This window comes from Lonchura striata, chromosome 23, assembly GCF_046129695.1.
Source record: "Lonchura striata isolate bLonStr1 chromosome 23, bLonStr1.mat, whole genome shotgun sequence".
Taxonomy (NCBI): Eukaryota; Metazoa; Chordata; class Aves; order Passeriformes; family Estrildidae; genus Lonchura; species Lonchura striata.
This window is the reverse complement of record NC_134625.1, coordinates 3863829-3890128: the sequence shown is the minus strand read 5'-3', so window position 1 is coordinate 3890128 and position 26300 is coordinate 3863829. Positions and strand designations below refer to the sequence as shown.

Here is a 26300-nt window from a genome sequence, read left to right as displayed (position 1 = left end):
CCAAAATGCTCCTGCATACCTGAGAATCCACATCTGGACAATGCCATTTCCTGAGCCAGTGATCCATTGTCACCAGTCATGAGTTGTGACACTCCAGAGCACCAAGGCCCCTGGTCCTGATGGCTCTCACATGATTGTTTGCATCCCCAAGGAGGGCAACTTCAAGCATGGTGGGGCTGGACTGACACCTGCCCAGGGCATCCTCCTCCTCCTCTTCATACAAGGACTGTGCCTCCCTTAAGTGTTCCTCAAGCTCTTTGCAAACCTCCTCACCTCCTCCTCAACACTTACAATGCCCAAATAATGCACAAATCCACCACCCCTCCAAGGGGGAACAGAACACCCTGGTCAGCTTAGGGGTGGAATGTGAAGGGGAACTGCAGGGACAATGCCGAGGTGGGTTCCCTTTGCTCTATCTGACCATCTCAGAGCTGGCCCTAATGCTCTCCTTTGTCTTTCTCCTCTCTCCTCCATACAGGGCCCGGAGCGGTGCACGATGGCGGCAACGCAGCGTCCCGGGTGGCTGCTGGCCTCTGCCTCTGGGCCACCCTCCTTGCTCGCCTCCTTCTCGACTTTTGATAAGGGAGCGGAGGGTCCCGGGAGGCCTCGCCGCACCTCTCCCCCGCCGCGGGCTCGGCCGCTGCGCCGCCCGGGGACTCCTCTCCATCGGACGGGCGATGCACCGGAGGACGGGCGGCGGTGCCGAGCGTCCGAGGATGGCCCCGTCTCCCACGTGCCGGGATCGTTCTCGCCGCCGGTTACGCTGTACAGACCCCACCACGTGCCACCAGACTGTCACCCGCCACCATCGCCCCGGGGATGTGGCCTGGCACGGACGGTGCACCCTGTGGCTGCCTCATCTCCAACGCCGGGGGCACGGAGCCGTCGGGGCGGGTGCTGCCCAGAGCCTTCACCGGGATGTCCGTCTCGTCGTCTCACTAAGCCGCCTATGCCCAAAAAGACCCCAAGGCTGAAGCCTCCTGGCTCTGCCTTCAGCCCTCTCGGTCCTGAATGTCAGTTCTCGTCGCCAAAGCTCCTCCCTAAGCACCCCGATGTCGCCAGGCCCCCATCACCTGCCTCTGCTCCTGACAGGATGCTCTCTGGCCCTTTGGGAGAGGGTCACCCAACACAAGCAGGGTCATGCACTTCCCACTACTCTATTCCAGCTGACATCGCTCCCCTATGCTTCCCACTAAAACCCCCTCACTCACCTTCCTGAGGACACGAGGCTGCTCTCTCAGGAATGTGAGCCCTGGGGACTGCCACCGGCCCTCCTAGAGACTAGAGGCTTCTTGCTGCATCGGACAGCCAGGCCCTCACTCCTTGCTCCAGATCTCTGCCCACTCTGCTGCTGCCCCCCTGATGGCAGGGGCTGCCCCATGGCTCTCACCCTGATGCTCTGCCAGCACTTTTTGGGGAGATTTCTCTGGGCTTGTTTTCCAAGCACTTTCCAACCTGCACATCAAAAGCACAGCATCAGCAGCGTGGGGCAGAGGCTCTGTACAACAGATCGAAACACCAGCTGACAAGGCCCTTTTGCTACAGCTCTGACGTTCATGACCGTCTGTATCTCTGCCCCTCATGGGGCCCTGAGCTGCAATGTCCTCACTCTGCCTTGTCTCATGCTCATCACGTGTCCCTGCCTGAGGAAAGTCTGATGTGTCTGACCCTGTGGAGGAAGCCTGGGCTCTGTCAATTTGCTGTGCTGGCACAGCAGGGACAAGGATGGCTCCAATGCTCCCTGCTGCAACTTGCCTGTGACACCAAACTAGACACACCCAGACTCTGCCCTCTCTGCTTATTCTAGCCACCCTGGGAGCTGCCACCCATGGTGGCAGTAGCCATGCCATCTCCCTGCATATGGAATTGTGCTCCTGATAGCCTCGTGCACCATGGACCCCATTGCCTGGTACATTGTGGCAGCCCTGAGCCTTCTTGTCACTCCATGGCCACCCAGGAATGCTTTGATGCCACAGTGTGGGGATGGACATTCCCATCCTGCTCCTGAAAAGTCAAGAGTGGCACCGGAGCCTATTGCTGCGACAGGGAGACTCGACAGCAAGGCACTGAGCAAGCACATAGAGTGTCCCCTGTCCTGACCCAGCACCTCCCCGTGCCTTGTCCCTTCCTTCTCCCTCCATAAGTGAGATGACTTAAGAACAAAGGCCACGCACATGCTGTCTTCCCCCTGCAAACTCTGCTGCTGCCCAAACCTGCTTTCTGTGGCTGCAAGGAAGCTGGGGTGCCAGCCTTCAGCACACAAGATGGAAAAACCACCCTGAGCCAGAGGCCATGATGGGCCACCACCGTGTCCTCTATGCAGCCGTGCCCATCCTCATCCCTGTTCTCAATGGGCTGCCCAGGACTTGCTACAAAATCTCCATGGATGCTCCTGTCTGCCCATCCTGGATGTCCAACACGTACCACGGCTGATTGACAAAAAACGCCTGGCCCCAGGCAGGGGCTGCCCCAGCGCTGGCCTGAGGCGCTGGCTTACCTGGTGGACGGGATCCGGTACTGACTGGGTGAGTCCGCGTCCTGCGGTCCCTGCGGTGCTGCTCTGCTCCTCCACTGGCATCCAAGAAAGGTGGCACTGTCAGCGATCTGGGTCCTATCCCATGGCCCCGGGCATGTTTATCGTGTGGGGATGGCACTGCCTTCAGCCAGCACAGCACATCCCTCCCCACATGCCCGCTCCAAAATACCGTGGGTGCAGGAGACACCTTGCCCTGATGCCTTTACTGCTCCGCACTGCCCCACAACCACCTTCCGCTGCCACCCCACCCTTTCCTTGGTCAGCCCCAAATTTCTCTGTCCCCACAGTGGAAATGCTGCAGAGTCACAGGGCAAGAGGCCATGGCAAGTCAGAGAGTGGCGGCGACGAGATGCCACGACGCACACTGAGGCTGGCGGGCCTGGTGCCAGGGCTGCCCCCATCCCATCCTTGTCCCTGGGTCGGGTGGGCTCCCCTGTACCCTGCCGGGACGGCATTTGACTTTCTCGTGCCATGTAACGTGCCATTGTGAGGAACGTGTTGGCTGTCTGAGGCCGGCCCCGCCGCAGCTCTGCCGGGTGGCAGACCCATTTGTGACCACTGCTCTCCATGTTTGGATGCCCGGGAGGTGGCCGGGTGCCCAGGGCGGGGGCAGTGTGGCTCTTGGGTCTCTCCTGCTGACGGCCGTGATGGCCGGTCTTGAGTTTCTGTCGATCATTGTATTCCAAGGGTGGCTATACTACCTGAGATTTGTGCATGTTACATTGTAGTTGTAACCTTTTCTAATTCGGCAAGAATAAGAGATGGTTGTGATTGTGCAGTGTATCAATAAAGTTTGACGAACTTTGTACCTTCGGGGCTTTGCTTCAGGGGTCCCGCACACCCCAGGGAAGGGATGTGGTGCTGGGCACCTGCTGAGCTGAGCTGGGAGGGCTCCTGAGTGCCTGGGACCTCTGCCGCTCCTGGGGTCCCACCCAGCACTTGGCTGGACGCTCTTTTGATCATCCCCTGTGACAGTGATGCCTGAAGCCCCACAGCTGGGGGCCTGCTGCTGTTTGGGCCACCCTTCACCCCATCCATGCATCTCCCCTGGGAATCCAGCAGTGAGTCTCGGCTCCTGCCCACCTCTGTCTGCTGATGAGCGATGAGCACGCACCTGTTGACGGAGGTCCTGCAGGGTAAGGACTGTCTTAGTTCTCATCACTCACCTACTCACCATGGAAGCAGCATGATCGGGGGCCTCTTTTCCACGACTGAGACATTCCCAGTATCTCTTCCATCATCTCGCAACAACGCTCACTCTGACAACTAAACCTGCCCCCATGAAGGGACGCCTCTGAAGACAATGCCCTCCCAAGGTTTGCTCCTGTCATGATCTGGCAGTGTGTGACACAGACCAAATGTCTTCATCAAAATATAAAACCCTTGAAGACCAGGAGCAGAAGACCTGTGACCTCCAGCGTCTCCCTTACATGGCTGTAATCTCAGTAGACTGTGCCCATCACTCCCAGGGGATACCTCACCTTTCCACACCATCAACCAGGAGAAAACATTCCACAAGCTCTTCTAGTGTGAGACCTGCTGCCAGGAGACTGTGGGCAGTGGGACTGTGACAGACCCATCAGAATCTTGCTCACTTTGAGACCTCCCTTCGTCTTCCCCAATGGGGGAATGAAAAGCCCAGTCCCAAGAGTTTGTCTCTGAACCCCACAACAAGTACACAGCTCCATCCCAGCTCTGCTATAAGCTGATCTGACTTTGCACATCAGGAACATCTTGCTGTCCCCCTCGAGTGACCCCAGCAGACAGGTAAGTGCTTCCCAAAACTCACCAGCCTCCTGAGGGAAGGGATCTGGGAGGGATGTGTCACCTGGCCCACTTTTCTCAATGTCACCTGCGGTGAATCAAGCATTGGTGACTGCCATGGGAGACTTTCTGATTTGAACCTCTTCCAAAAACTCCCAACCCATCAGGGAGTTGATTTGATGGAACTACAGGTGCCACAAAGCAACACTCACCTCTTGCATGTGGCCCCTGGGGATCTCACCATAATCTGTGCTTCCCTAATATTTCCCATCTTCCCATGCCAGTTCTGCCTGATACCCAGTGCTGGATGTGCCTCCACTAGAGTGAATACCTACAGATGCCCAAATGCTCCTGCTCATGGCACATCCTGATGCCTCGTCTGCACTGTCCCCATCACAGAGCAGGAGGAGGAGGCGATGCAGACCCACTCTGCCTTATCTGTGATATCCTCCATCTCCTTTTCCTGCCTTGGGAGGGATGTTTCTCCATGGCCCTCAGCAACGCCCAACTTGTTCCTCAGGACAAGAACCTCAGCTGCTACATCCAGGGGGAGGGAGGGCATATTTCAGACCATGACCTCCATCCCTCCCCCGCACCAAGAGACACCCTTACCTATGTCAATAAATTATTACATAAATGCATCCATCGAGCCGCCTCTCTCTCTTTAACTTCCTCTTTGTCTGCTAGCTTGGCACTGGACACTCCTTGATCTCTCACCTAGAACACCAAAAAAGTTACAATTACAGAGAGGAGGTGAGGGAGAGAGCCCTGTTACCTCCATACTTATCCCTGGATCCCTCCCCATTACCCCCAAGCATCTGGGCATTTCCCCTCCTACCAGGTTTGCTCTACTGTGGCTGGCTGGTCCAACCTGGGAGTTGCAGGAGCTGCACAAAGACCCAACACCAACACATCTCTGCCATCCTGACCCTGCTACCTGCCCCCAGCTGTCCTGTCCCCACACCCTCAGTACCCTGTCCCTTACTTGGATGTGCCACAAAGCCTGAGCATGGTTTTTCCTTTACCCAATGTCGGTATCACCTGGACACTGCATGTCCCACCTCAAAACAACACCTTCCCATCCTTCTTCTTCATGCTCATCTCTTGGGTTACATCATAGGGTCAAGAAATAAAAAATGCTCACACAAAACTGTGATGCCATCAACAGCAACCAGCTTCTGATCCTGCAAATGTGTCAGGTGACCTGAAGGAACTGGCACCATGGAGGCTACAGTTGAGGCTGAGGACCAAACTCACTAAGAGACCTTCCAGCATCACCAAAAACCAAGACACTGACGGAGACAAGGCTCCATGGACAGCAAAATGCACCTACACCCAAACAATCCTGCTGTGCTTTGTCTGTATGCAGCACTGGGTGGGGACCCTGTTCCCTGCACCCACCTCACATCACTCTGCCCCTCCTTCCCATGCAGGATTCACTTCTGCTCCAAAAACATCCCCTGCAATGCTGTGCAGCTGGGCTAGAGAGCCACAGGTGAGCTTAGGGGCACTGAGTGGGGTCCTGAGCAGGGAAATCAGGCTGTGCCTCACACTCCATCTACTAACCAAAGCCTTACCTGTGACAGCATTCCTGCTGGGCTGATCCGTGAGGTCCATCTTTCCAAAGCTCTCCTGGCCCATTGTGATGATTTGGTGCTCCCATCTGCCACTCCCCCTCCAGCATCCCTCCCCATTCCTGGTGGCGCAAGGGGAGAACGCGGAGTGGCCCTGGCCCCCGCGGCAATGAGCACCACAACCAGACGGAGCGGCCACATGGAACAATCGTTTTAATGGATAGGCAGAGAGAGCCCCCTCGCCGCCTGCCTGCCCGCGCCCGGGCCCCCCGCGTGCCCCCCGCCGCCGGCCGCAGGGAAGGAAAGGAAATTGAAGGAGGAAAACCAATTGCAGGAGAAACCCCCGCTGAAATGGATGGCGAGGCAACAGGTCCTGCACCTCGGCAGGGGCCGGTTGCTTCGTCTTCTTTTTCTAAATTCTTTCATGGTTTTATTATATATATATATATATATATATATATATATACACACACACACGCATACGCACACACACACATATACATACATATATATATATATATATAAAAATATAAAACTGAGCTATATAGATCTCCCTCTGTCCCTCAGCTCGCTTTATTCCGCCGCGAAAAGGCCAGGGCCATGCGGCAAAAAGCGACAGAGAGGGGCCCCGGTCCCCTGTGACCCTTTGTCCCCAGTGACCCAAGGGTGGAAAGGCGAGGGGGTTCAGGGATGTGTGGACCGAGACACTTGTCTCGTTGAGAACCGATACACACCTAACTCCATATACAGCATGCAGTAATGGCAGCGGAAGGACCCTGCTGGGAACTGTGGCTAGAACTCTAACAAAAAAGAAAATTATATATATATATATATGTATATTTATATATACTGTATATATATATCCCATAAAAAGATTCAGTATCTCCCTCCACCTCAACGTGTCGTCTGTGCCCTCGGCAGGAACTGTCCAGACGACCGCTTTTGGGCCAGTTTTGGGGGTATTTCAGCACAGGACTCCTCCTCCTCCTGCTTCTCGCCGGGCTCACAAACCTCCTTGGCTGGTCGTCTCCTCGGCAAACAAACTTCTCTCCACTTGCTCCCCCTCTCTTGGATTGGTTTTTTCCTCTTTTTTTTTCCTTTTTTTCCCCCTCTTTTTTTTTTGCATTTCTGTTTTTTAGGAACTAAGAGTTCTAGGCTCGTATCAGAAAATACAATTAATAAAATTAACCATGACTCAGAATCCCTTATCATTCACGATGTCCGCGGATGGTACGATGAAAGCGTGGCTCGACGCCGGTCTCCTTCTTCCCTTTCCTTTTGTGGTGGTGTGGTAACTGTTGAAGATCTATATATCTATACATACATATATGTATACATGGAGATATATATATATGTATATATATTCTGAAACACAAATGGCGGCACAGTCCATGAGAAGACGGGGAAATCTTGGCAAAGGAGAAAACCAGTGTGTCTGGATGGAAAGTCCTACGGGAGGGAGCAGGCGGGCAGCAGCAGTGAAGGGGACAGGGCAGGGGACAAGTGCCACACTCTGATGGCCCCATCCATCCTGTGTGCTGGCCTGTGGCAGAGAATGGTGAAAACAGGGGAAAAAGTGGCAGGGGACAAAAAAAAAAAAGAATAGGGTGAAAAGAAAAAGACTCAGTCGCTTGCATCTTCAGCAGGAAGCCTTGGATTATTAATTTTTTCCCTTTTCTCTCCATTCCAAATTCCCGTTGTGGTTTTTTTTTTTTTTTGCATGTTTTTCCTCTCTCCCCCTCCCCCAGGTGGCCTGGCCGGATACTCTCTCAATTCTTATGATTATTTTCGGAAACGGTGAACACTTTCTTCTTCTTTTCTTCCTCTCCTTTCTGCTTGCACTCGCTGGCCGTGGTCGTCGCCGCCGCTACTCCGCGGGCCGGCTCTCGGGTCAAAAGTGGCGGGCGAGGTGGGCAAGCGGGAGGAGCAGCAGCCACGCGCAGCCGCTTCGCCGCCACGCGCCGTTGTTCCCGTCGTGCACTGCACCAGGGCCTGCGGGAAGGGACAGGAACGCCCGCCATGGTTGGTCACAAAGTCAACAAACAGCAGAAACCATGAAAGTAAAGATTAAAACAAAACAAAACAAAACAAAATAAATATCGCGCTATTTGGGGGCCCGGTGGTGTTGCACATGGTGGGGTTGCTCTGAGAGTTCTCTGGGTGTCCCCCTCCGTCTGTGCTGTTTTAAGAACATGGGAAGAGCCATCCCTCACCCCACAAATGCTAATTTTTGGGACAAGACCCTCTGTGGTCTCTTTTCAGCCTGAAGTCCTCATCCCAAGCCTGCTTCCTGTGCATCACCACCATCTGACCTCCCTCAGCCCCCTTCAACCTCCTCCAAATTCATCCCAGTTTTCCAGTCACACCTGTAGGGGAGATAACAGTTTTTGCCCAGCACATTCTGCCCACCCCAGGGCGACCACCCTGTTGCCCACTAATGTCCCTTGGAAGGGACATAACCACCTGCCCGCCTTGCAGAGACACAGCCAGCAGCGCTACATTGAGGACTTGGTGTTTTGCACCTCTTTAGAGTCTCTGTGGGGCTCAGTATGGGCCCAGACCGCCTCAAGGAGATGGGATGAGGAGGGTAGTCAAGAAGAGCCAAGCCTACCCATCTATGGGGACCACAAGAAGTGAGGAGTTCAAAGCTCACTATAGGAAAGGATGTGGAGAGTGTCTCAGCCAATGGCTTTCACCAAAACACCCATTTTTTCACCAAATAGTTGGCCCAGGAGAAGATTAAGATAGAAAAAGACCTCAGGAATGTATCCATGCTCATGTCCTGTGGAAGCAGGGTTGACCACAAGGTCTGATTCACAACTGCTTTTGAAACCCCAGGACACCTCCCCTCACTTCAAAACCTGACCAGGGCACTGAGCATCAGTAACCATCTGGTTTCCCACCAGTAACACTCTCCAGCACATCCAGACACCTCACACCTCACAAATGCAGGTCTCACACGCTACCTCCACAGACATCTACAAGTCATCCCAAGGACTGACCACTCAATCCACCACAATGAAGCCACCCCAAAATCAAAATGACACCAAGCCAGTTGGCTGGACAGTAAGATTGCACAGCAGAGAGCTGGCTGTCCTGGCCAGGAATAACACCAAGAAGGGGACCAAATGCCTGTCCACCCCTATCTCATCACATGAAAATGGCACTAGAATCATCCCAGAGGAGGAAGGAGCTGCCACAAGGCCCACTTTCACAGTAGCACTGGGAAAGCAGCCCCAAGACATCCCTGCTGTGCCCTGGCAATGGGGAGGGAGTGGAACACCATGGGATGGGGACAGGCATGCAGAAGGCACAGACCACCACCAGACAGGCACAATAGGCTGGCGAGGAGGGGGCAGGATGGGAGGATGGCTAAGAAAGCCCTAATTCATCCCTACACCAGTGAAAGCAGTGGGGATGTGGGGCAGGAGATCCACAGGGTGGGTATTGCGGCTCCCACTGAGATAAGGTGTGGTGGGAGCCAGAGGTGCCCAAGGGGAACAGTAGGGGAAGCACTGGCATTGTGGGGGACCCCCAAATTACTGACCTTTCCAGGGTGTCAGAGCGGTAGTTGTCTCTTCTAAAAATTAAAGAACAAGGGAAAGTTAAGGCAAAAGGGCAATGGAAAGCTCAGGCTCGAGACACCTCCCTCAGCCTGCCCTCAACCTGGGGTGGGAAAACCAGTGGATGGGGTAGAAATGGAATCTGTTGCCCAAATCACACCCTACTGCTGTGGGGCCATGGTCTCCTCATCTCTGAGATGAGATGAATATGGGACCTCAGACCTGGCAAAGCCTGTAGCCGCACCCTGTGCAAAAGGCAAAGCACAGGGGCTGGGATATGGGGATGCAGGGGGCTCAGCTCTCCTCCATCCCTCGTACTAATCCTTCAATATCCCAAAAAGATTTATGGTCTGACAGCCACCTCTGGGAGCAACACGGACTGTGTGATGGGTGAGAAGCAGAGGGTTGGCTTTTTCTCCAACTCCACAGAATGATGTGGTTTCCCTGAGCACTCTATCACATCCCAGACAGCACCAAATGAGCCGCTGAATGAGGCAGCAGGTCTGGAATAACGAGTGCTACATGTTAAATAAAGCACTAGTTGACCTCCATGAAAAATTAGATTAAAAAAAGGATTAAAAGATGAACGCTACATTAGCCTCTCACACAATCCCAAAAAGGCTTATGTCGCGGTACCTGCACAGATTAAACCTCCATTTGTGGGGGAAAAACTCCAAAACATCCAGCTTCAGTGAAAAGGGGCCATTAACAAAATTGTCCCCCAAAATATCACAGAAGAGATGTTTCTCATGCACAGGTAGTGCTGCCACTGCATCCACTTCCCTCCTATCTTGCATTAAATAAAGAAATATATCAATAAATAAAGACATATTAATCCCCAGACTGAAGACACTGGTTGGGAAGGCATGGGTGAGCTCGGGCCTGTGACGTTTGGGGCCATCACATTCCTGATAAATAGGGAGAGGTTGTTCCTGGGGGTGCTGGGGAGCTCTCCATTAGGAGATGGGGGACCCCTGCATGTCACAGTCTCCTCAGGGAACTGTCACCCCCCAAGGGGGCTCAATTATTAAAAACTTGAAGGGATCATTCAATCAATGCAGCCTTTATGGAAATTATGGGTGGTCAAAGGACTTTGATTCTGCTCCCCGATGAGATTCACAGTCAGACCAGAAAGCTAAGGGGAGATCATAAAATAAGCTTAGACTTTTGCAGGATGCTTCCCTGCCTCCCACCTGACACTGCCATCACACCATGAGTCCCAGAGACAGGTTAGAACCCAAGAAACCAAGAGCTTCCAGCAGGTAGATGTCATCTTTACTTTTAGGCTGTTCATCCAGCCTGGATCTGCAGATGCCAAACTGAAGTTCCCCACTAATCAAGAGTTTAACCTCAGAAACACATTGGAAGGCTACAGCATCACGGCTAAGAATGTGGCTTAGGCTATGTCAGGCACTTAGCACAGCTGAAGCCAGCCTGGGTGGCTTTGCAGTGCCAGAGGTGCTGGTATCCCTAAAACATGGGGTTATTGGATTACCAGGAAGGCTGGTGGGGAAAAGAACTGAGATTGTTCCTAAGCAATGGTAACGATGGCTTAAGCACAGGTGAACCTTCATCACATACAGCTTGGACTTTACTGGGGGAGCAAATGGGGCTGAGCATCCAAGATGGGATGGAAGTCCTCTGTAACAGCTCAGGGGAACCTGGCACAGCTGCCAGTACCAGTGGCAGGGGAGGAAGAGCCTGTCCTGTGATGTCACCCTGACCCCACGGCTGTGGTGTGCCCCTGGCAAAGCCTGACATCCCCTACCATCCTTAAACAAACCGCTCCTTTGGAATCCATCCAGCCTCTCCCCAAGACATGGACAGGACTTCCCAGAGTCTCCACGTGCCTCCCACTGCCCCAGCACGCTCCAGGACCCAGAACATACTGTGGGACTGCTCCCTATCCCAAGATGCTTTGTATGGCTGGGGCACAGACTGCCCTGAGGGACGTGGGGACAAGGAAGGCTCATCTGTCACTCTGCTCTGCTCCCTCTGACCTTACAATACCAAGAGACAAGGAGATGACCAGGCACAACAACTGGGTGGCAAGGAGGAGGATAATGTCAGGGAGATGTTGGAGGTCCCCAGTCCCCACTTGTCCTGCATGGTTCAGCTGCAAGGACCACAGACCCCATACCCTAGCAGGAAAATATCCCCAAGCAGTGCTCAGGGATGAGATCTGTCATCAGTTTCTGACTCCTCGAGAGCATAGCCCCCACTCTGGTTTTGCTGCCACCTGAAGAGGTCTGACAAATATGTCAATCAATCACAGCCCTTCCCATCCATGGGCAGTGTCAGCATTGCTCTCATCCCAGCTCCAGCATGCAGGGAGAACAGTCCTGGGACAACGGTGCAAACCTTCTCCTCCTTCCTGCCCTCCACACCTTCCCCTCTCCCTTGGCACCTCCAATAAGGATGTGTCTGCTTGGCAGGAGCAGAAAACATGACCTGGAAGGGGATGGAGCAGGGGGCCTGTTTGTTCTCACATGGGAATGGGGCAGCAATGACACTGAGCAGCACCTCTCCTCCCCCCCATTGACACAGGGGGGATGCCTTCACACCAAGGTTCTACTAGGAACTCATCAGAGCAAGAAGATGGAAACCTGCAGCCAGCTCCTAACTTGGTATTCATGGCAGATCCCAAGCACAGTGCCAAACACCTCTGAATAGTGGGAGACACTGAATCAGGAGGCATCTTTGGAGGTTCTCCCCATCCCAAGGACTCACCACAACCTCCAGCCCACATGCCAAGGGCAGAAATGATCAGCAGCAAATACACATCTCCCCCAAAAGACGTAGGAGACCCTTCCCATGTCTGTGCCATTGGTGGTGTCAGTGTGAAGCCATTCCCCCTTGCTGGCTGATTCCCTCAGCCCTACTCACCGTAGAGGATCATGCTGGCATTGGTGTTCCCTAGCTGGTTGGAGGCTACGCAGGTGTAGTTGCCGTAGTCTTGCTCAGAGACGTTGAAGAAAGTCAGTCTGGAGAAGAAGGCTTTGTTCTCCACTTTCAGCCCTTTCTGTCCTTCAGCCAGTCTGAGAGAAAAGAGAAAAGGGAGGTCACTGGGATGACATCAGGATGGGAAGTGCCTGCTATTTTCCATGCCATTATCCTCTGGTTGTGCCTGTGAGTGGGGACATGGAGCTTGGGAGAAGTGGGAGAGGGGAAGGTATTGGGAGAGATAAGGAAGATGGATGCTGCTCTGTTGGATCTCCAGCTGCCAGCCCATGCCACCCCCATGCTGATCAGAGGCATCCTCACTTCGCCAGAGTCATGGGATGTTGCTGGAACTTGCCAAATGCTGTGCAGAGAGAGGGATGCTCCCATGCCTGGGGAGGGAATGTGAGAAAGGCTCATTCCCAGCCTACAGAAGAGCCGGGTTTCCCTCTCATGTCCTCAGTCCTCTCTGCTCTGCAGAATGCCTTCTGTGACCTTCCTCTTCTCTCATCCCAGCGTGTCCCGATGAGTGCTGCAATAGGCACCCATCACAGCAGGGAGGCCTCTCAGCCAGCACATACGCTTTAGCATTAACCAAGTGCTTGGGCTTCCCTGAACTCCTGTGCCTGTCCTGCTTAGCTCTTACTTGCTAATTCCTCACGGGAAGTACCAGATTCCCATTATGATCCACGCTGGGTGCTGATCAGGCGGGCTGAGCCCGCTCCTGCCGCTGCTCTGCAGGCCCTCGTGATCTGACCTAGTTCTGAGCAGAGCCTTTCATCTGCCACACAAACATCCGCAGCTTTGTACCCTCTGCTGCTCCTTTCCTCTCAAACTGGGCGAGGCAGGCAGACCCAGACTTCCCTCCAGCTTCTGGAGCATCTTTTTTGGTCAAAATACCCCTCCTTATCAGTGACTAGTGCGGCTTGTCCTGTTTGGCTGCACCATGGCCCCTCTGGGCTTTCCAGGGATAATCAACACAAAAATTGGTTAACACCCCTTTGCCTGGGCTCAGAGAGAGGCAATTTCTCCAGAGTGGGACCTACCCTGGGCTGTGCTGCTCCACTCCTCATTCCTCAGCCATGTCCTTGTGCTGTTGTTTTGGCAGGACACAGAAGGGCTGGTTGATCTAAAAGGTTTGTTTTCACCCCAAAGCAGGGCAGACTGTCTCTGGGGCATAGCAAACCCTGTGTCTTGACTGACACCACATTTCTTTTGCTTTTCCAAGAGCTGCCTTCTGGCCAAAGCATTTAAAGAGATGACAGAGATTTCATCCACTCTTAAGTGCCTGGATTTGTGCTGCCAATATCCATTTTGGACATTATGCTCCACCCAAGCAGGGATTGACCACAACACCTTCAAACAGAGGCATGGGCAGCAATAATCCTCCCCCAGTGGGGGCTGAAAGAGGTTTCCTGGGAAAATCCCCTTCCGCAAATTTGATGAGTTAAATAAAAAGCCTGTAATCGATCCTGGGTAGTGGCAGTTCCAGCTGATGGAATGCCTGGATTTGCCCCAGACAAGCACAGCCTGCTGCTGTCAGGGTGACCTGCCTCAGTATCCAAACCAGATTTGTGCCAGGGGTTATGAGCTGAAGCTGCTGGCACTGGGTGCAGTGGGGTCAGTGTCTTCCCCGCTGTTGTGCCCCCCAGGCTCTTACCGCTTGTCATCTTTGTACCACTGGAAGTCGGCCGAGGGGACAGCGGAGGCCTCGCACAGCAGGATGCCCTTCTGCCCCACCGGCACCCCGGTGCTCTTCGCATCCGAGATGTACGGCGGGTCTGCGGGAAGAGGGGAAACCTGGGGTGAGCACCCAGCAGCCTTTGGGACTCCCGTCTGCCTTGGTTTACAAGGCAGGTGTCTGCTAAGGAAGGCAGAAAATGCCTCCAATGGAATGGAGAATGTAAACCCCCTCCCTCCCTCTGAATTGTTAGAATTGGGAAATCAAAGGGGCTCTCAGGCAGAGATGGCAACAGGAATAACAGTTCTTTACTAGTATGTATAATAAAGCAAACAAACAACAACTATGGCACTATCCCTTCCCCTTGCTCCTCAAGATCTTTCTCTCCCTGTACAAAATCATCTCTGAGCCCCTGCTCAGCTCCTGCCACTCTGGTCCTGCTGTCCAGAGGTTTTCAGCTTCATGAGGGTTCTCTTCCAAACCTATCTCATTGTTAACTCATGTCCAGCTGATGGAGTGACCAGAGAGGGGCTTAGGAAGGTCTTCATGTATGTCTGAACATGAAATATGCTGCTTGCTTCCTCTCTTTCATTTTTTCTAACAGAAAAAACAAAAGTTCTATTTACTGCTCACTTCTTTTCTCAGAGGTTATCAGCACAGCATCTCTCCATGGGCAGAAAACCCAGGTTGATGGAGACAGCTGAGGAGGAGGTGGTAGAAAAAAATGGAGCTTGAAAAGAAGAGGAAAATAGGGCAAAACACCACCTGCTCAAAAAACTGCTGCCGTCTGTCTCGCATGGGGCCTTTGTGTGCCTCACTTCCAAGTGCCTCTCCCTTGTGGGGCAGCATGGTGACCCTCTCCACCCCACCCCTGTCCCCTGATGGCCCCTGGCACTCACAGTTGACGGTGACTTTGACTCGCTGGACGACGGGCGCTGAGACATCGTTGGAGGCGCTGCACTCGTACTCTCCCGACTGCTCCCGCGTGATTCCCGTGATCTCCAGGTACTCATCCTCGCTGATGAAGCCCACGGCTGCAGAGGCAGAGGGCCCTGAGTGAGGCCTGGGAGGCACAACAAACCTGTGCCCACTGGCTGGTCACCGTCTGTGAGCATGTCACTCTGCACTAGGACACCCAGCCTGCCAGTCCCAGCCCAGAATGCCCTTGTGCCCCTTGATTCCAAGAAAATCTTTGCCAAGAAAGGTTTCTGCAAGCACTGGACAGCTCCAGCAGCTCTGGCCCCACTGACAGCATCACTTGCTGGAGATAATATCCTTTGGGTGCTCAGGGTGGGCAAAGTGGGCAAACCTGCACCCTGCAAAATTACCTGAGCTCATCTCTGCACATCTCCCCAGCTGGGAGATACCTCCAGGCTAACTCAGCTCACATAAACACCCTTCTCTAATTTTTCAGCTTCAATTAATTCACAGCAAGTCTATTCCCATTAGTGGTGCTGCCAACACCTCCCTTCAGCTGAACCACCTCATCCCTGTGCCACCCCAGGCTCATTTCTGGGGAGGCTGCACTTGTCCCCCTCTTCCCCATCCAGGCACTTGTGCAGCTTCTTGTTTCACTCATAGCCAGAAAGATGCAATCAGTGTAATTTCCTTCACTCTGGCATCTTTCAGCCCCATCCCTTACAGGAGCTCACTTTATTTTGACAAACTCCTGGAAAAACATACAGTGCTTGGCTGGCCGGGAGCAGGTTAGGGCACAAGACTCCCCAAGTTCTTCCCCCAAACCACCAGCAGAAATTACTTTTTGCAGCCCCAAAGCAGGGACAGCTTCTCCCTTTCCTGTTGTTTACATCTCCCCACTGGATCTCCTGCAGCCAGGATGCTGTAATTACTGCACGGAGCATCTCTGAGCCCTGTGTCACACTTAATATTCCTATAAATTTTAAACGGTAGTCCTTGGTACATATGTGTGGCAATTGGTGTCATATTTTAATTAGGCTTGCCCTACACCATCTGAAATTAATAATAGCCCGAATTACCAGTGTAATTTATAAATTAACATTGCTGCAGCATTAGGAAATAAATTAGCTCTGGACAGCTGTTTCTGGGAGTGAGTGCCAGTGGCAGAGAGGCCAAGCACGGGTCCCTGGTCCCAGGGGGATGCCGTGAGCTCGGCCAGCCCTCGCTTCCCACCCGGACACTGCTGTCTGTGCCAGCGTGACCTGATGGGCCACAACTCGCTGCGCTTGACTGGTCAACCGTGTGCATCCTGCTCCCAGCAAATGCAGGCAAAATCCACACGTGGGAGGCTCCCAGCGGGGCACACACTGCTGCATCCCACCGGCTGATGCTTTTATGGCATCTCTTCCCACACTGCACAAATAGAGTGGTCAGACTCCACCACCCACCATGGAAAGACCCGAGCCAGCTCTGATGGTGTTCCTGTAATGCCCTGGAACAACTCGACACAGTGAGCACCCCAGGCATCTGCCAGGATCCTGCTGCTGCAATCCCAGGTGCCACTATTGTCAACTCAAACTAGTGCAGATATGCTCAGCAGTGATGAAATCCCACCTCAGCTCTCTCTCCCTGCACCAGAACTCGCAGCTGCCACCTCCACACAGCATCCCTGGGACTTTGCGTGTCCACTCCTCCCTGAACTGAGCATCCCATGCATGCACGTGTGTATCCCACCTTCCCAGCCTGACCTAACTGGGAAGGCAGCCCTGTGAGCTTTGCAAAGGAGTGAAGTGAGTTTTCCTGTTGATGAATTGCTGACATCCACCAGCGTCCTCAGCCCTGTGCTGAAATTCCCACCCGAGTGGCTCGTGGTGCAAACTGCTAAGCTCATCATAACTTAATGCAACTGTAGGGTGAGATACGAAGGCGTTACCCCAAAATCAATATTCTTTACAGACACAAAAATTACAGCTTTACATCCAGTGGCCCTGCAGCACTGCAAAAAAAAAAAGGAGAGAAGGGGAAAAAAAATTTCCTTTTTGTGGCTGACCTAGAATCGGCTTCTCTGTAGCACAGCGCTGCCTGCTGATAAAGTAAGGACACAGCTGGTGGCCTTCAGATGCTCCGTGCACAAATCTGACTCTGGGCTGTGCAAAGGCTCAGATAACACTGCTTGCCAACTCACCAAAGGTCCTTTCCCAAGTTCCAGAGTTGGCTCACACACGGCAAGAATTAGCTCTTGCCATAGTCAAGCCATAATTGTGTGCCTGGTTTGATCAGGGGGCAAAGCAGCTCGAGTGCATTTTGTTCCCCAGCAAAAGACTTCATTAAAGTAACTGTGAGGGTCAGATTTCCACCTGCAAAAGCTCAGGAAATTGGGGGATGAAAGTCTCCTCCGTGCCTGCGTTGCACTGAAGTCTGAGATATGTGCACAGTAATCATCTGATGGAGAAGCAGAGCCTGAAGTGCAGGGACTCAGGGTCTGGCATCCTGGGAATTTGGCTACAGCCAAACTGAGCCTGCCCTGGACTGAGACAGGATGCTCTGAGCTGGAGATGACTCCTGTTTCTGTCCTGTGCACAGTCTGATGTGAACCATGCTCAGATGACCATAGCATTAGGGATAACCATCCCTGCAAGTGGCTCTGGCCCAGGGATGCCTCCTTAGTGCCAGCTACAGTATCTCAAATATTTAGGTGACATAAAGAGTCCCTGCCAGCTCGTAAAGCAGGTGGCACCAGGTGACTAAGACAACATTCCTCTGCCCTCTCCTATACCTTGTATAGGCTTTACAGGAAAAACAGATCCATAAAGCTGCTTAACTCTGTGGGACCACACCCTGGAAGCACCTGGAACCCGGGAATGCTCAGGGTAAGGCTTGACCACAGCCCTGCAGCTACAGGAGCTCCAGGAGCTCTGCCAGAGGTATCAGTCCTTCTCTGCGCCTGAGCTGATGGTGAGAACTTTCAAGGCTGTCTCTGCTTGAGCACAATTAGGAGCTGAAATATTGCAGGAATTAATGGAGAGCTCTCTCATCTCCTCAGGAGCTAGAAAACCAGCACAGCCAGCGCCCATCATTATTATTATTAATACTAATAATATAATACAGTCTAGAAATGGAATGGCCATGGATGGCGCACAAGTGTAATCCTTGCTCATCAGCCAAGGATGATGAACTAACCCAGTGTGAGCCGGGGAGATGGAAAAGCAGAGCCTGAGTCCTTGTGCTCAGTGAGCAGGAAGCTGCACACAGACCACCACGCACTGTTTGGGACTCGCTCTGCAGATCTCTGTTAAAAGCCTCAGGGAAGGGGAATTTTGACCATCACGGTGGTGGAGGAGCCACAGAGGCGAGGTCCTGGTGTGGCATGGAGCACCAAGGCAAGCCCAACAGATGGCCAAGCTGTGCTTGGGGTCCCACACAGCATGGATGCAATGAGGTGTGGGCAGATGCCTCCTGCGTCCATATTCCTCCCTCCATGCCTTTCTCCTTCCCTCACTTCTCCTTGTTTTCCCATCCTGACTCATCTCCCTTCTGACTCCTCCTCCCCGTTTGGTTCCATTGAGCCTCTGACAAGATAATAACTCACCAGAAAGTGAACACATGTTCCCAAATTAATTACATGCCACTGTCCCCTGGCTCACTGTTGCAGCCATGTTCAGGTCTCTAGGACACTGCTCACAGCTTTCCCTGGATGAAGGCTGCCTGTGATGCCATTTAAAAAGCTTCCTTGGAGCTCTTCCCTGTGTCCATACCAACTCCCTGCACCTCAGATCAAGCTGAGCCAGCCCAGCCACCCAGGGCTGCAAGATTTTCACCTCTAAAGCCCAAAGGCACAAGCTTAACAGTGACCCCACAGCAGGTTTGGTCTCTGGGTGCTCAGAGTCCCACCAGTGATCCCAAAGCACTGCCCTGCCCTCTACACTGTGCTGCTCCATTTTCCAGGCACTGATCCCAGTGGCCAGGATGAGCCAAAGAAATAGAATATTTTATGGGGATAATTTTATTAAAATGTTTACAACAATGCAGATATTGACATCTCACTTCAATCAATAGCACAATTTATTGTCCTTCAAGGTGAACATTAAGCCAAGCTGCCCATTAGTCAATATTTACCTCCAAGGTCTATAAATCTTTATACTGGCTTCAGCGGATGTTGACAGCAGCTGATTCCAGATAAGTAAAAGTAGGAGCGTGAAACATTGCTCCTTTTGGAGGTGAAATAGTAACTAGTTAATTACAGTCCCTACAGCAATTCTCAACTATCAATTTATGGCTACTTCTGGCAATAAAAATTAACATCGTGCAGACTCCTGGCTCCGAGTGACGCACTAAACCCGAGAGCCATATATTTCAAACGTCACCCCGATGCGGTGCTGATGGCCATCCTATAACAGTTTATGGTAAATAAATAAAACACACAAAGGTAATAAGAGAATTGTTGGCACCTGAGACCTGCTTCATCCCTCCTTCATGCAGCAGCGAGAGGAAAAGTGCAGGATGGGAGATTGAGTAGAATCAGAGAAGATGGGGATGTGGGAGGGGAAAGGAACCACCCCAAATCACCCCAAATTCCTCTCAAAGGAGGCAGGGCACAGTCCCAGGTGTGTGGGTAAACAAGAAGCTAAGGCTGCCTCCAGTACATGCCCCAGCCAAACTGGGGGATGAACCTGCTTCACCTCTTATTAACCACTATTACCCTCTCCTGATGGCTCAATTAACATGTAAGGAACAAAGTTCAGGCATTTCTGAAATTCCCTTCCCCATTTTTGTTTGATCAGGTGAATGACCCCAGCTAGGGCAGCATCTCCTCCATGCACCCCCTCTTTTCAGCCCCCCTGTGCCAGCTTGAAGCTGCCATGCTCCAGTGGACAAAGATTAGGGATAATTAACCTGCTGGAAACCATCCAGCGCAATCATTCAAAAAATGATTTTTTTTTAAGATTACCCTATCGACCCAGACAAAGTCCTTTCCTCCTCTTGTGAATACTGCATCCCTGAACTGCAGGCTCAAGCCCATTTCTATCTGTGACCCCCCTTAGCTGAACAACCCATTTAGGAGGCACACCTACGTGAGGTACGGGGTACACACCTCCTGTTCTTCATGTTCACAAGCCTTCAGAAGCGGGACCGTCTCCCCAGAAACGGGCACACAGCGTATCAGAGTCTGTGTTGTGCTTACACGGGGCCAAGCCACTGTTTTTGAAGTTTCCTGATGACAAGGAAGGAAATGTCTCCTCTGACATGGTTTTCCACGTTAATTAGCATGTTTCCGTGGCCTGATGTTGTGCGAAGCCCCAGGGGATGGTGCACTCACTGTCTGGCACTGCACAGCACTCAGGGATGTGGGAGCTTGGCAGGAGATCACTCCACTGCTACAGTCTGAGGTCCCTCCTCATCCTCACGCCCCAGGGTGGTGACCATCACCATTTGTGTCTGGTGTCACCAAACAGAGAGAAAACATCACGTTTTCCTTACTCAGACCCTTCATTACATTGGATTTGGGGAACTCTCACAGCTCCTTGTGCACAGTAGCACAAGCTTTGAAGGAGAGGGGTGGCTATAAAATCCTCGACATAAAGTCCTTCTCCTCCACTGGTATCAGTGTCCCCTCCTCCCTGGGGCTGTGGGAGCCTCTCCTGGCCTGTGGCCATGCATTACTGTGGCTTTTCTTCCCCTTCCAACATTTTGGGGCATAGGTGAGCTGAAAGTGCCTTGAGTTTTGTTCCAAGATACAAGGGACGACCTGCCCAAGCCTGATTTTGTGCTGACATGAGCACAGGTGACTATTGCTGAAGGTCCTATTTCTGGGACCACAGGGTCAGGACATGGGGATTTTGACAGGCACATCCCAACACGGAGCCATCACCAAGACAGGAAAGACACATTCCTCAACTTCCTGATCAATGCAGAGCTGGAGCTAAGACAGGACCCACATTTGTGTCTCCATTTGCCCAGTGTACCTGAGATCACCCTTGGAGGGGATCGTATCTCATACAACAATTCTGATTTTACTATTAGGTGCCACACAGGCCACACATCTCACTAGTCACAGGGACTGGTAACCTGCAGAGATATTCCAGACGCCACCACGTCTCCTGGTCACTCAGCCTGTGGTCACACAGAGTCCATGTATTGGCATTAACACCAGGGACAGCGAAAGCAAGGCACTGGGGCCCTGAGCAACCTGGTCCAGTGGAAGGTGACCCTGTCCATGTCAGAGCATGGCAATGAGGTGGTCTTCAAGGCCCCTTCCAACCCAAACCAGTCCCTGACTCCGTGCCGTGCCCTTCCCTGTGGTGTTCTGGGGACACCTGCCCACTCTGCTCGCTGCACCGATGCTACGCAGAGCAGCCAAGTCGCCTGAGCCATCCATTACAGCACCATTGTGAAGAGTTTTTAGCTTAAAAGTCCTTGAAAGTTTCCCACTGTGACTCGTTAAACAAGATCTTTTTCACTTTCCCTCTATTCTCCGCTAACAATATTTATACTCATTTCTTTTATTGAAATCTATCTGCCGCCTGTTCTATTAAAGCCACCTGAGTGGCAGCTCCTATTCTCCGGGAGCCTGCAGCCCATCTATTCTCCAGACAATGAGGTACAAGCAGTCTATCTTCTATTGTGCTTCCTGGCCTTCGGCTCTCAAATCTTCCATCTCAAAAAGGCATGTCAGAGACGCCTCCATGCAAAAGATTGGAATCCCGGGTTGTGGGGGCTTCCCAGCGCTGGCTGGGCTTGCTGCCCTCCCTCTCTGGGCGAGCACCTCCAGGGAGATGCTGCTGTGGCACCTGTGATCCCTCAGGGATACATCTCCCCCATCCCTGTGCATCCTTAGCATGGATTGTGGCATCAGCCGGCGCACGCTCGCTGCTGCCGGGATTTTTGCACGTCTCAGACAACTTATTTGTTACCAGGAATAAAAGAGGAGCATTAAACCTTTTGTTTGCAAGAAGTAGTTCCTTGGGAAATAAATGGATTATGGAAATTAATATTTAAAGAAACAAAACAAAACAACTCAGGGACCAACCACCCTTGAACGAGGCTCTAACTCAGGAGTAAATGAGTCGAATAAAGAATGAGCTCTTTTATTTGGTGAGAGGGAGAGCTCAGAGGCAGCTCAAGGCTCAGCAAAGTGGCAGCGACTGTCTTCAGCCTCTCCCAGCCTCTGCCTCCTCCTGGGAGGAGGACACTGGACCCCAGGAAAAGGTCCAGAGGGCATGTGTCCCCCTGTTAGAGCAAATTAGCAATGGCTACAGTTCACAAAGAGCTTACATAATGTCAGATCTGCCGCAAAGATGGGTGCAGGGCTCATTAGAGAGCTGCTGTTCTTAATGACACCCATTATCACCAGCATGAGCTGGATCCCTTTCTCCTTGGCCCTGGCAAGGCAAGGGTGACCCTTGTGGTGACACTGGGAGGGACTGATGCTCGGCAGAAGCTGTGACTGGCATGGAGCCACTTCCCACGGAGCTTTTCTGCCTCCTTGCAAAAACAAATGCAAAAGGTACATGAAAATCAATGTCGAGGCTCCCACAGAGCCAAGCCCTCTCCAGAGAGCTCCTGAGGAGACAGCATCTCCCAGCAGCTCCTGCCTGAGCACCAGCACTGCTCCTGGCTCTACTCTTCCTCCCATGGTCTCTTCCACAGCCCAGACCATCCAACACAAAGTCCTCTCTCCTTCCTTTCCTTCCTCCTCCTTCCTCCCTGTGGTTTTTTCCCCGTAGCTGCTTCCAAGGTGAGAGAGGACAGCGTTGCTGGAATGAAAGATTCTCCTGCATGCCCTCTCCCAGCAGCGGCCCTAATTCATTTTTCATGGCCCCTTGCAGTGACAAAAGCCGCTGCTTCTCTCTTGTAAGCGTGCGCCATGCAATAAGTCAAAGCTGATGTGCATTTTCCCCCTGGGTGCCGAAGCTGTGCTTTTGATTTAATTTGTCCTGTTGTTTGGCGCTCAGCCTTTGCCGGTGAGTTCCTCTGGAAAGGTGGGAAGTAGGGCCCCATCCATGTGGAGGGGCTGCCTAACAGATGGGGTACAGTGGGTAGTGGTTAAATAATTTGTTGCAATGCTACCAAGATGTTGGAGAGCGACAGATGCTGCTGGAGAAAATCGCTCAAACACGCATCCTGTTTGTGGGAACGCTGCTCCTCCATTAAATCCTGTCTCAACTTGGCTCCTCTGGAGCTCATCCCATTTTTGGCAGCTTTCTTCCTGGCTCTGGGAGAAGCTGTGGTACACAGGGCTTGGCAAGGAGAGCAAGAACCAAGGTTGCTCCTGCCTGTTTATCTGCAGGTGCTTTGCAAAGAACCCGAAAAAATTCCATGGGAGATCCACCACGTCCCTTCCCAACAACTCCATGTGACCACATTGCTGTGCAGGAGAAATCATTCCCAACCCCTTCCAAACTCGAGGCACTCTGCTTTCCTCTGGATTTGTGTGAAAAAGAGCTGCTGGCAGCCAGGACCGAAGGGTCCCTCCGGCTGCAAATTTAAACCCCAAGGCTTTCTCCGCAGGACAAGCTCTTAAGAAGCAATTGCAATGCAAAGCGTTAAATGGCTGTAACCTCGGTTAAGCCGTATTTCAGCCGCATTAGGGAAATATCCCTCAGATGGGAAGCAAGTGGCATAATGGCATTAGAGTAAAAAAATAAGCATCAAGTGTCAGCTAAATCCATCCCCAGTGCTGGCAAGAAGTCATGGGGATCTGGGAAACTTTCCCTTCTCCACACATATCCCAGCAGGCAGCTCATGGCAAGCCTGACTCTGTCGCTGCCATGACTTTCTGCAAATGGGGGATATTTTCCATCTCTCTTTTTCCCCTGGGACCCCCTGACCACTCTTCACCCCCCAGCGCCATCTGAATCATGGCAGGGTGAGACTCGCTGTCGCCTCTCCATCATCTTTATCCCATCTTTATTTTTTCAGACACGCTATTTTCCAGCCCAGTGGCCTTGCTCTGTCCCTTGTGTTTTATGGCACTGATGTCTCCATTTCTGCAGGATCACTCACAGTATTTTGGCTTACTGAGCGAAGCCAGGGAAACGCAGGGGTGCTGAGTTGGATGGGTTTGGGGCTCTGGGGGGCTGGTGAGGATGCCCTGGGCCTGGGGAGGGGGGATGGGGTGGTTGTGACAGGAATTTCAGGGATGTATGATGCTGGGTGGCTGAGACTGGGGGACTGGAGGCTGGGCTGAGGCCCTTCCTTGAAGCCCATCATCCCCTCCTCAGGCCTCTGTGTAGGTATTGGCCCTGCTACAGGAGCTGGGAGGGCAGCGAGAGGCACTGCTCTGCAAGGGAAATGCCATTTTAAATAACAGCAGTGTGTCACAGGAAGGGGAAAAACCCATGGGCTACAGCATTGCTCTGGCTTTAAATTATACCGTAGGAGAATAAAAATAAAAGAGAGGAAGACAGAGAGAGAGGCCAGGAGGAAAAAGAATTGCCATTGTTTTACCAAGCAGATGGGAAAGTTCAGGGGATCAGAAAAAGACTATTATTATCTTGACTCGACCAAGAGAAGATGGGAAAGGAAGAGGCATTTTTTTCCCTGCAGTGAGGAATGCTGTGGCTGAAGTAATTTTAGCAAAGAGTCGGAAGGAAACGATGCCATCGGCTCAGGGCAGCGCCCAAGTTACCCCCATAGCCTGGCCATGCCACCATGATTTGCCTTTTTGTCCCCTTTCCCAGCAGTGACAGCACATCCCGTGCTACTATTGCAAGGCTGGGGAGGGGTAAGCAGGGTACACAACTCTCACCACCTCCAGCTGCAGCCAGATGTACTGCCAGATGTGCTCACTGCCAGTGGCGCTGCAGCTGTGGGCACCCCTCCTTGGCACTGCTGGTCCCACCACCTTCTCAGCCTCGGGGCATGGCCACCTGCCACAACTGCCCAAATTTCTGCTTCCTTGTCCCAGAAACCCATTGCTTGGCTACAAGCCATTAAATACCCTAAATACACAACAAATTTCCTGCTGGTTGTTTAACATGAGCAGAACAGGATTTTTTTTTTTCTTCCGAAATTCACGTGAAAAACCCTTTTTCTGCATCTGCAATGGTGCTACAGCTCTGTGGCTGTAGCTTCACTGCTGTTCTCCAGCTTGGAACGGGGCAGCTGAGCCACTCTGGCTCACCAGCACGTTCCAGATCCTTGCCCTTACAAGCACAGCAGCATTTCTCAGCCTCACCAGAGACAATGAGATTCTTCTTCTACCCATATCCAGGCCAGGGGAAGGGCACAGCCCTGAGGCCCATGGCAGTGACCGAGCACTGACATCAACAACTGATTTACAAACTGGGGCAAACACTTGTGCAACATCTTCCCTGACAAGTGTCAAGGTGATGGCACAGGGAAACAAGGAGGTGAGTGTAGGTCAGTCCTGTAAGAGTATTCTTTGCCCTCCACATCCCTCCTTGAAGCTTCTTTGCTACTCAATTTCCTCCCTTTCCCTCTATCCTCACTTTCTCTCCTCTTTTCCCTCTTCCTCCCTCTGCCACAGGGTCTTTCCCTCAGTCCCCCCACTTTGCCTTGTCACCTTTCCTTCTCTACACCCACTTCTCTCCTGCACCCCTGGCACACAGAGAGGGGCTGGCAACCTGCCCTGCTTAATCCCGGGGCCACTGACTCCTCGGGCACTTAATATTCACGACAGAGAGAAACATTTCATGGCGAATTGGACGCACATTCAACTGGAAATGGAAATTTTATGACTCTTCTCACTCCGCGCAGCAGATTACACCAGCTGAGAAAACATGGAAGCAAATGAACAACCTGTGAACTGTAAAGTATATTAATAATGAAATCACAGCCCGGGAAATGAAGGCTTTATTCTGTTTATATTCTGCTCCATTAATGGAGAGTGCTCGCAGTAGCTCCGCCCCATTAGCCAGCAATCTGCGCCCCAGGAGGGGCGCACGGATGGTGGGGGAATGGTGGCACAGGGCAAAAAGCCCCTTCCCACTGGGAACTTTGGCTCAAAGCATTTCCTTGTGCTGCCTCCATCTGTGGACAGTGGGGGTGGGTGAACATGGGGGTTATCTTTGGTGCCCTACCCCGTGCAAGCTTGGGAACAAGGTTATGATACAAGCAATGGAGCAAATGGTGATGCCAGGAAAAAGAAAGAACAAATTTGGGTGCAAATCAGCTCCATCACCACAAGGAGCCACCCAGCAAGGAACTGGCACTGGGAAAACCATCCACAGAGAGCCTCATGTGCTTCCTCCTTGGGCTGCTCATCCCATTTCCTGCCTGCCGTGTTTGAGCATCCACATCTCTCCAGCATCCTTCCCACGCCATATCACCACATCCCATTTCTCCAGGGATGGAAGTACTTG

The 26300-nt window shown here is 52.4% G+C and overlaps 2 protein-coding genes across 14 annotated transcripts in view; one reads left to right on the top strand and one right to left on the bottom strand.

Moving 5' to 3' along the window:
• LOC110468167 (opioid-binding protein/cell adhesion molecule homolog) overlaps positions 1-4941 on the top strand; it is a 296713-nt gene extending 291772 nt beyond the window's left edge. For 5 of the 6 annotated variants that reach the window (XM_021525802.3, XM_021525803.3, XM_021525804.3 and 2 more), the window contains 2 exons: positions 479-4303; positions 4585-4941. In XM_021525802.3, coding sequence (XP_021381477.1) covers positions 479-579 — 101 coding nt within the window. In that variant the 3' untranslated portion in view covers positions 580-4303; positions 4585-4941. Of the gene's footprint in view, positions 1-478 lie in introns of all 6 variants that reach the window. The other variant, XM_077787996.1, reaches the window with a different exon arrangement.
• A 1129-nt stretch (positions 4942-6070) lies between these two features.
• Positions 6071-26300, bottom strand: part of LOC110468166 (protein CEPU-1) — a 361279-nt gene continuing 341049 nt past the window's right edge. For 6 of the 8 annotated variants that reach the window (XM_021525799.3, XM_077787990.1, XM_021525796.3 and 3 more), the window contains 5 exons: positions 14958-15092; positions 14038-14158; positions 12324-12475; positions 9422-9454; positions 6071-7866 (listed from right to left, as the gene is read on the bottom strand). In XM_021525799.3, coding sequence (XP_021381474.1) covers positions 7766-7866; positions 9422-9454; positions 12324-12475; positions 14038-14158; positions 14958-15092 — 542 coding nt within the window. In that variant the 3' untranslated portion in view covers positions 6071-7765. The remainder of the gene's footprint in view (positions 7867-9421; positions 9455-12323; positions 12476-14037; positions 14159-14957; positions 15093-26300) is intronic. The other 2 variants (XM_077787992.1, XM_077787993.1) reach the window with 1 other exon arrangement.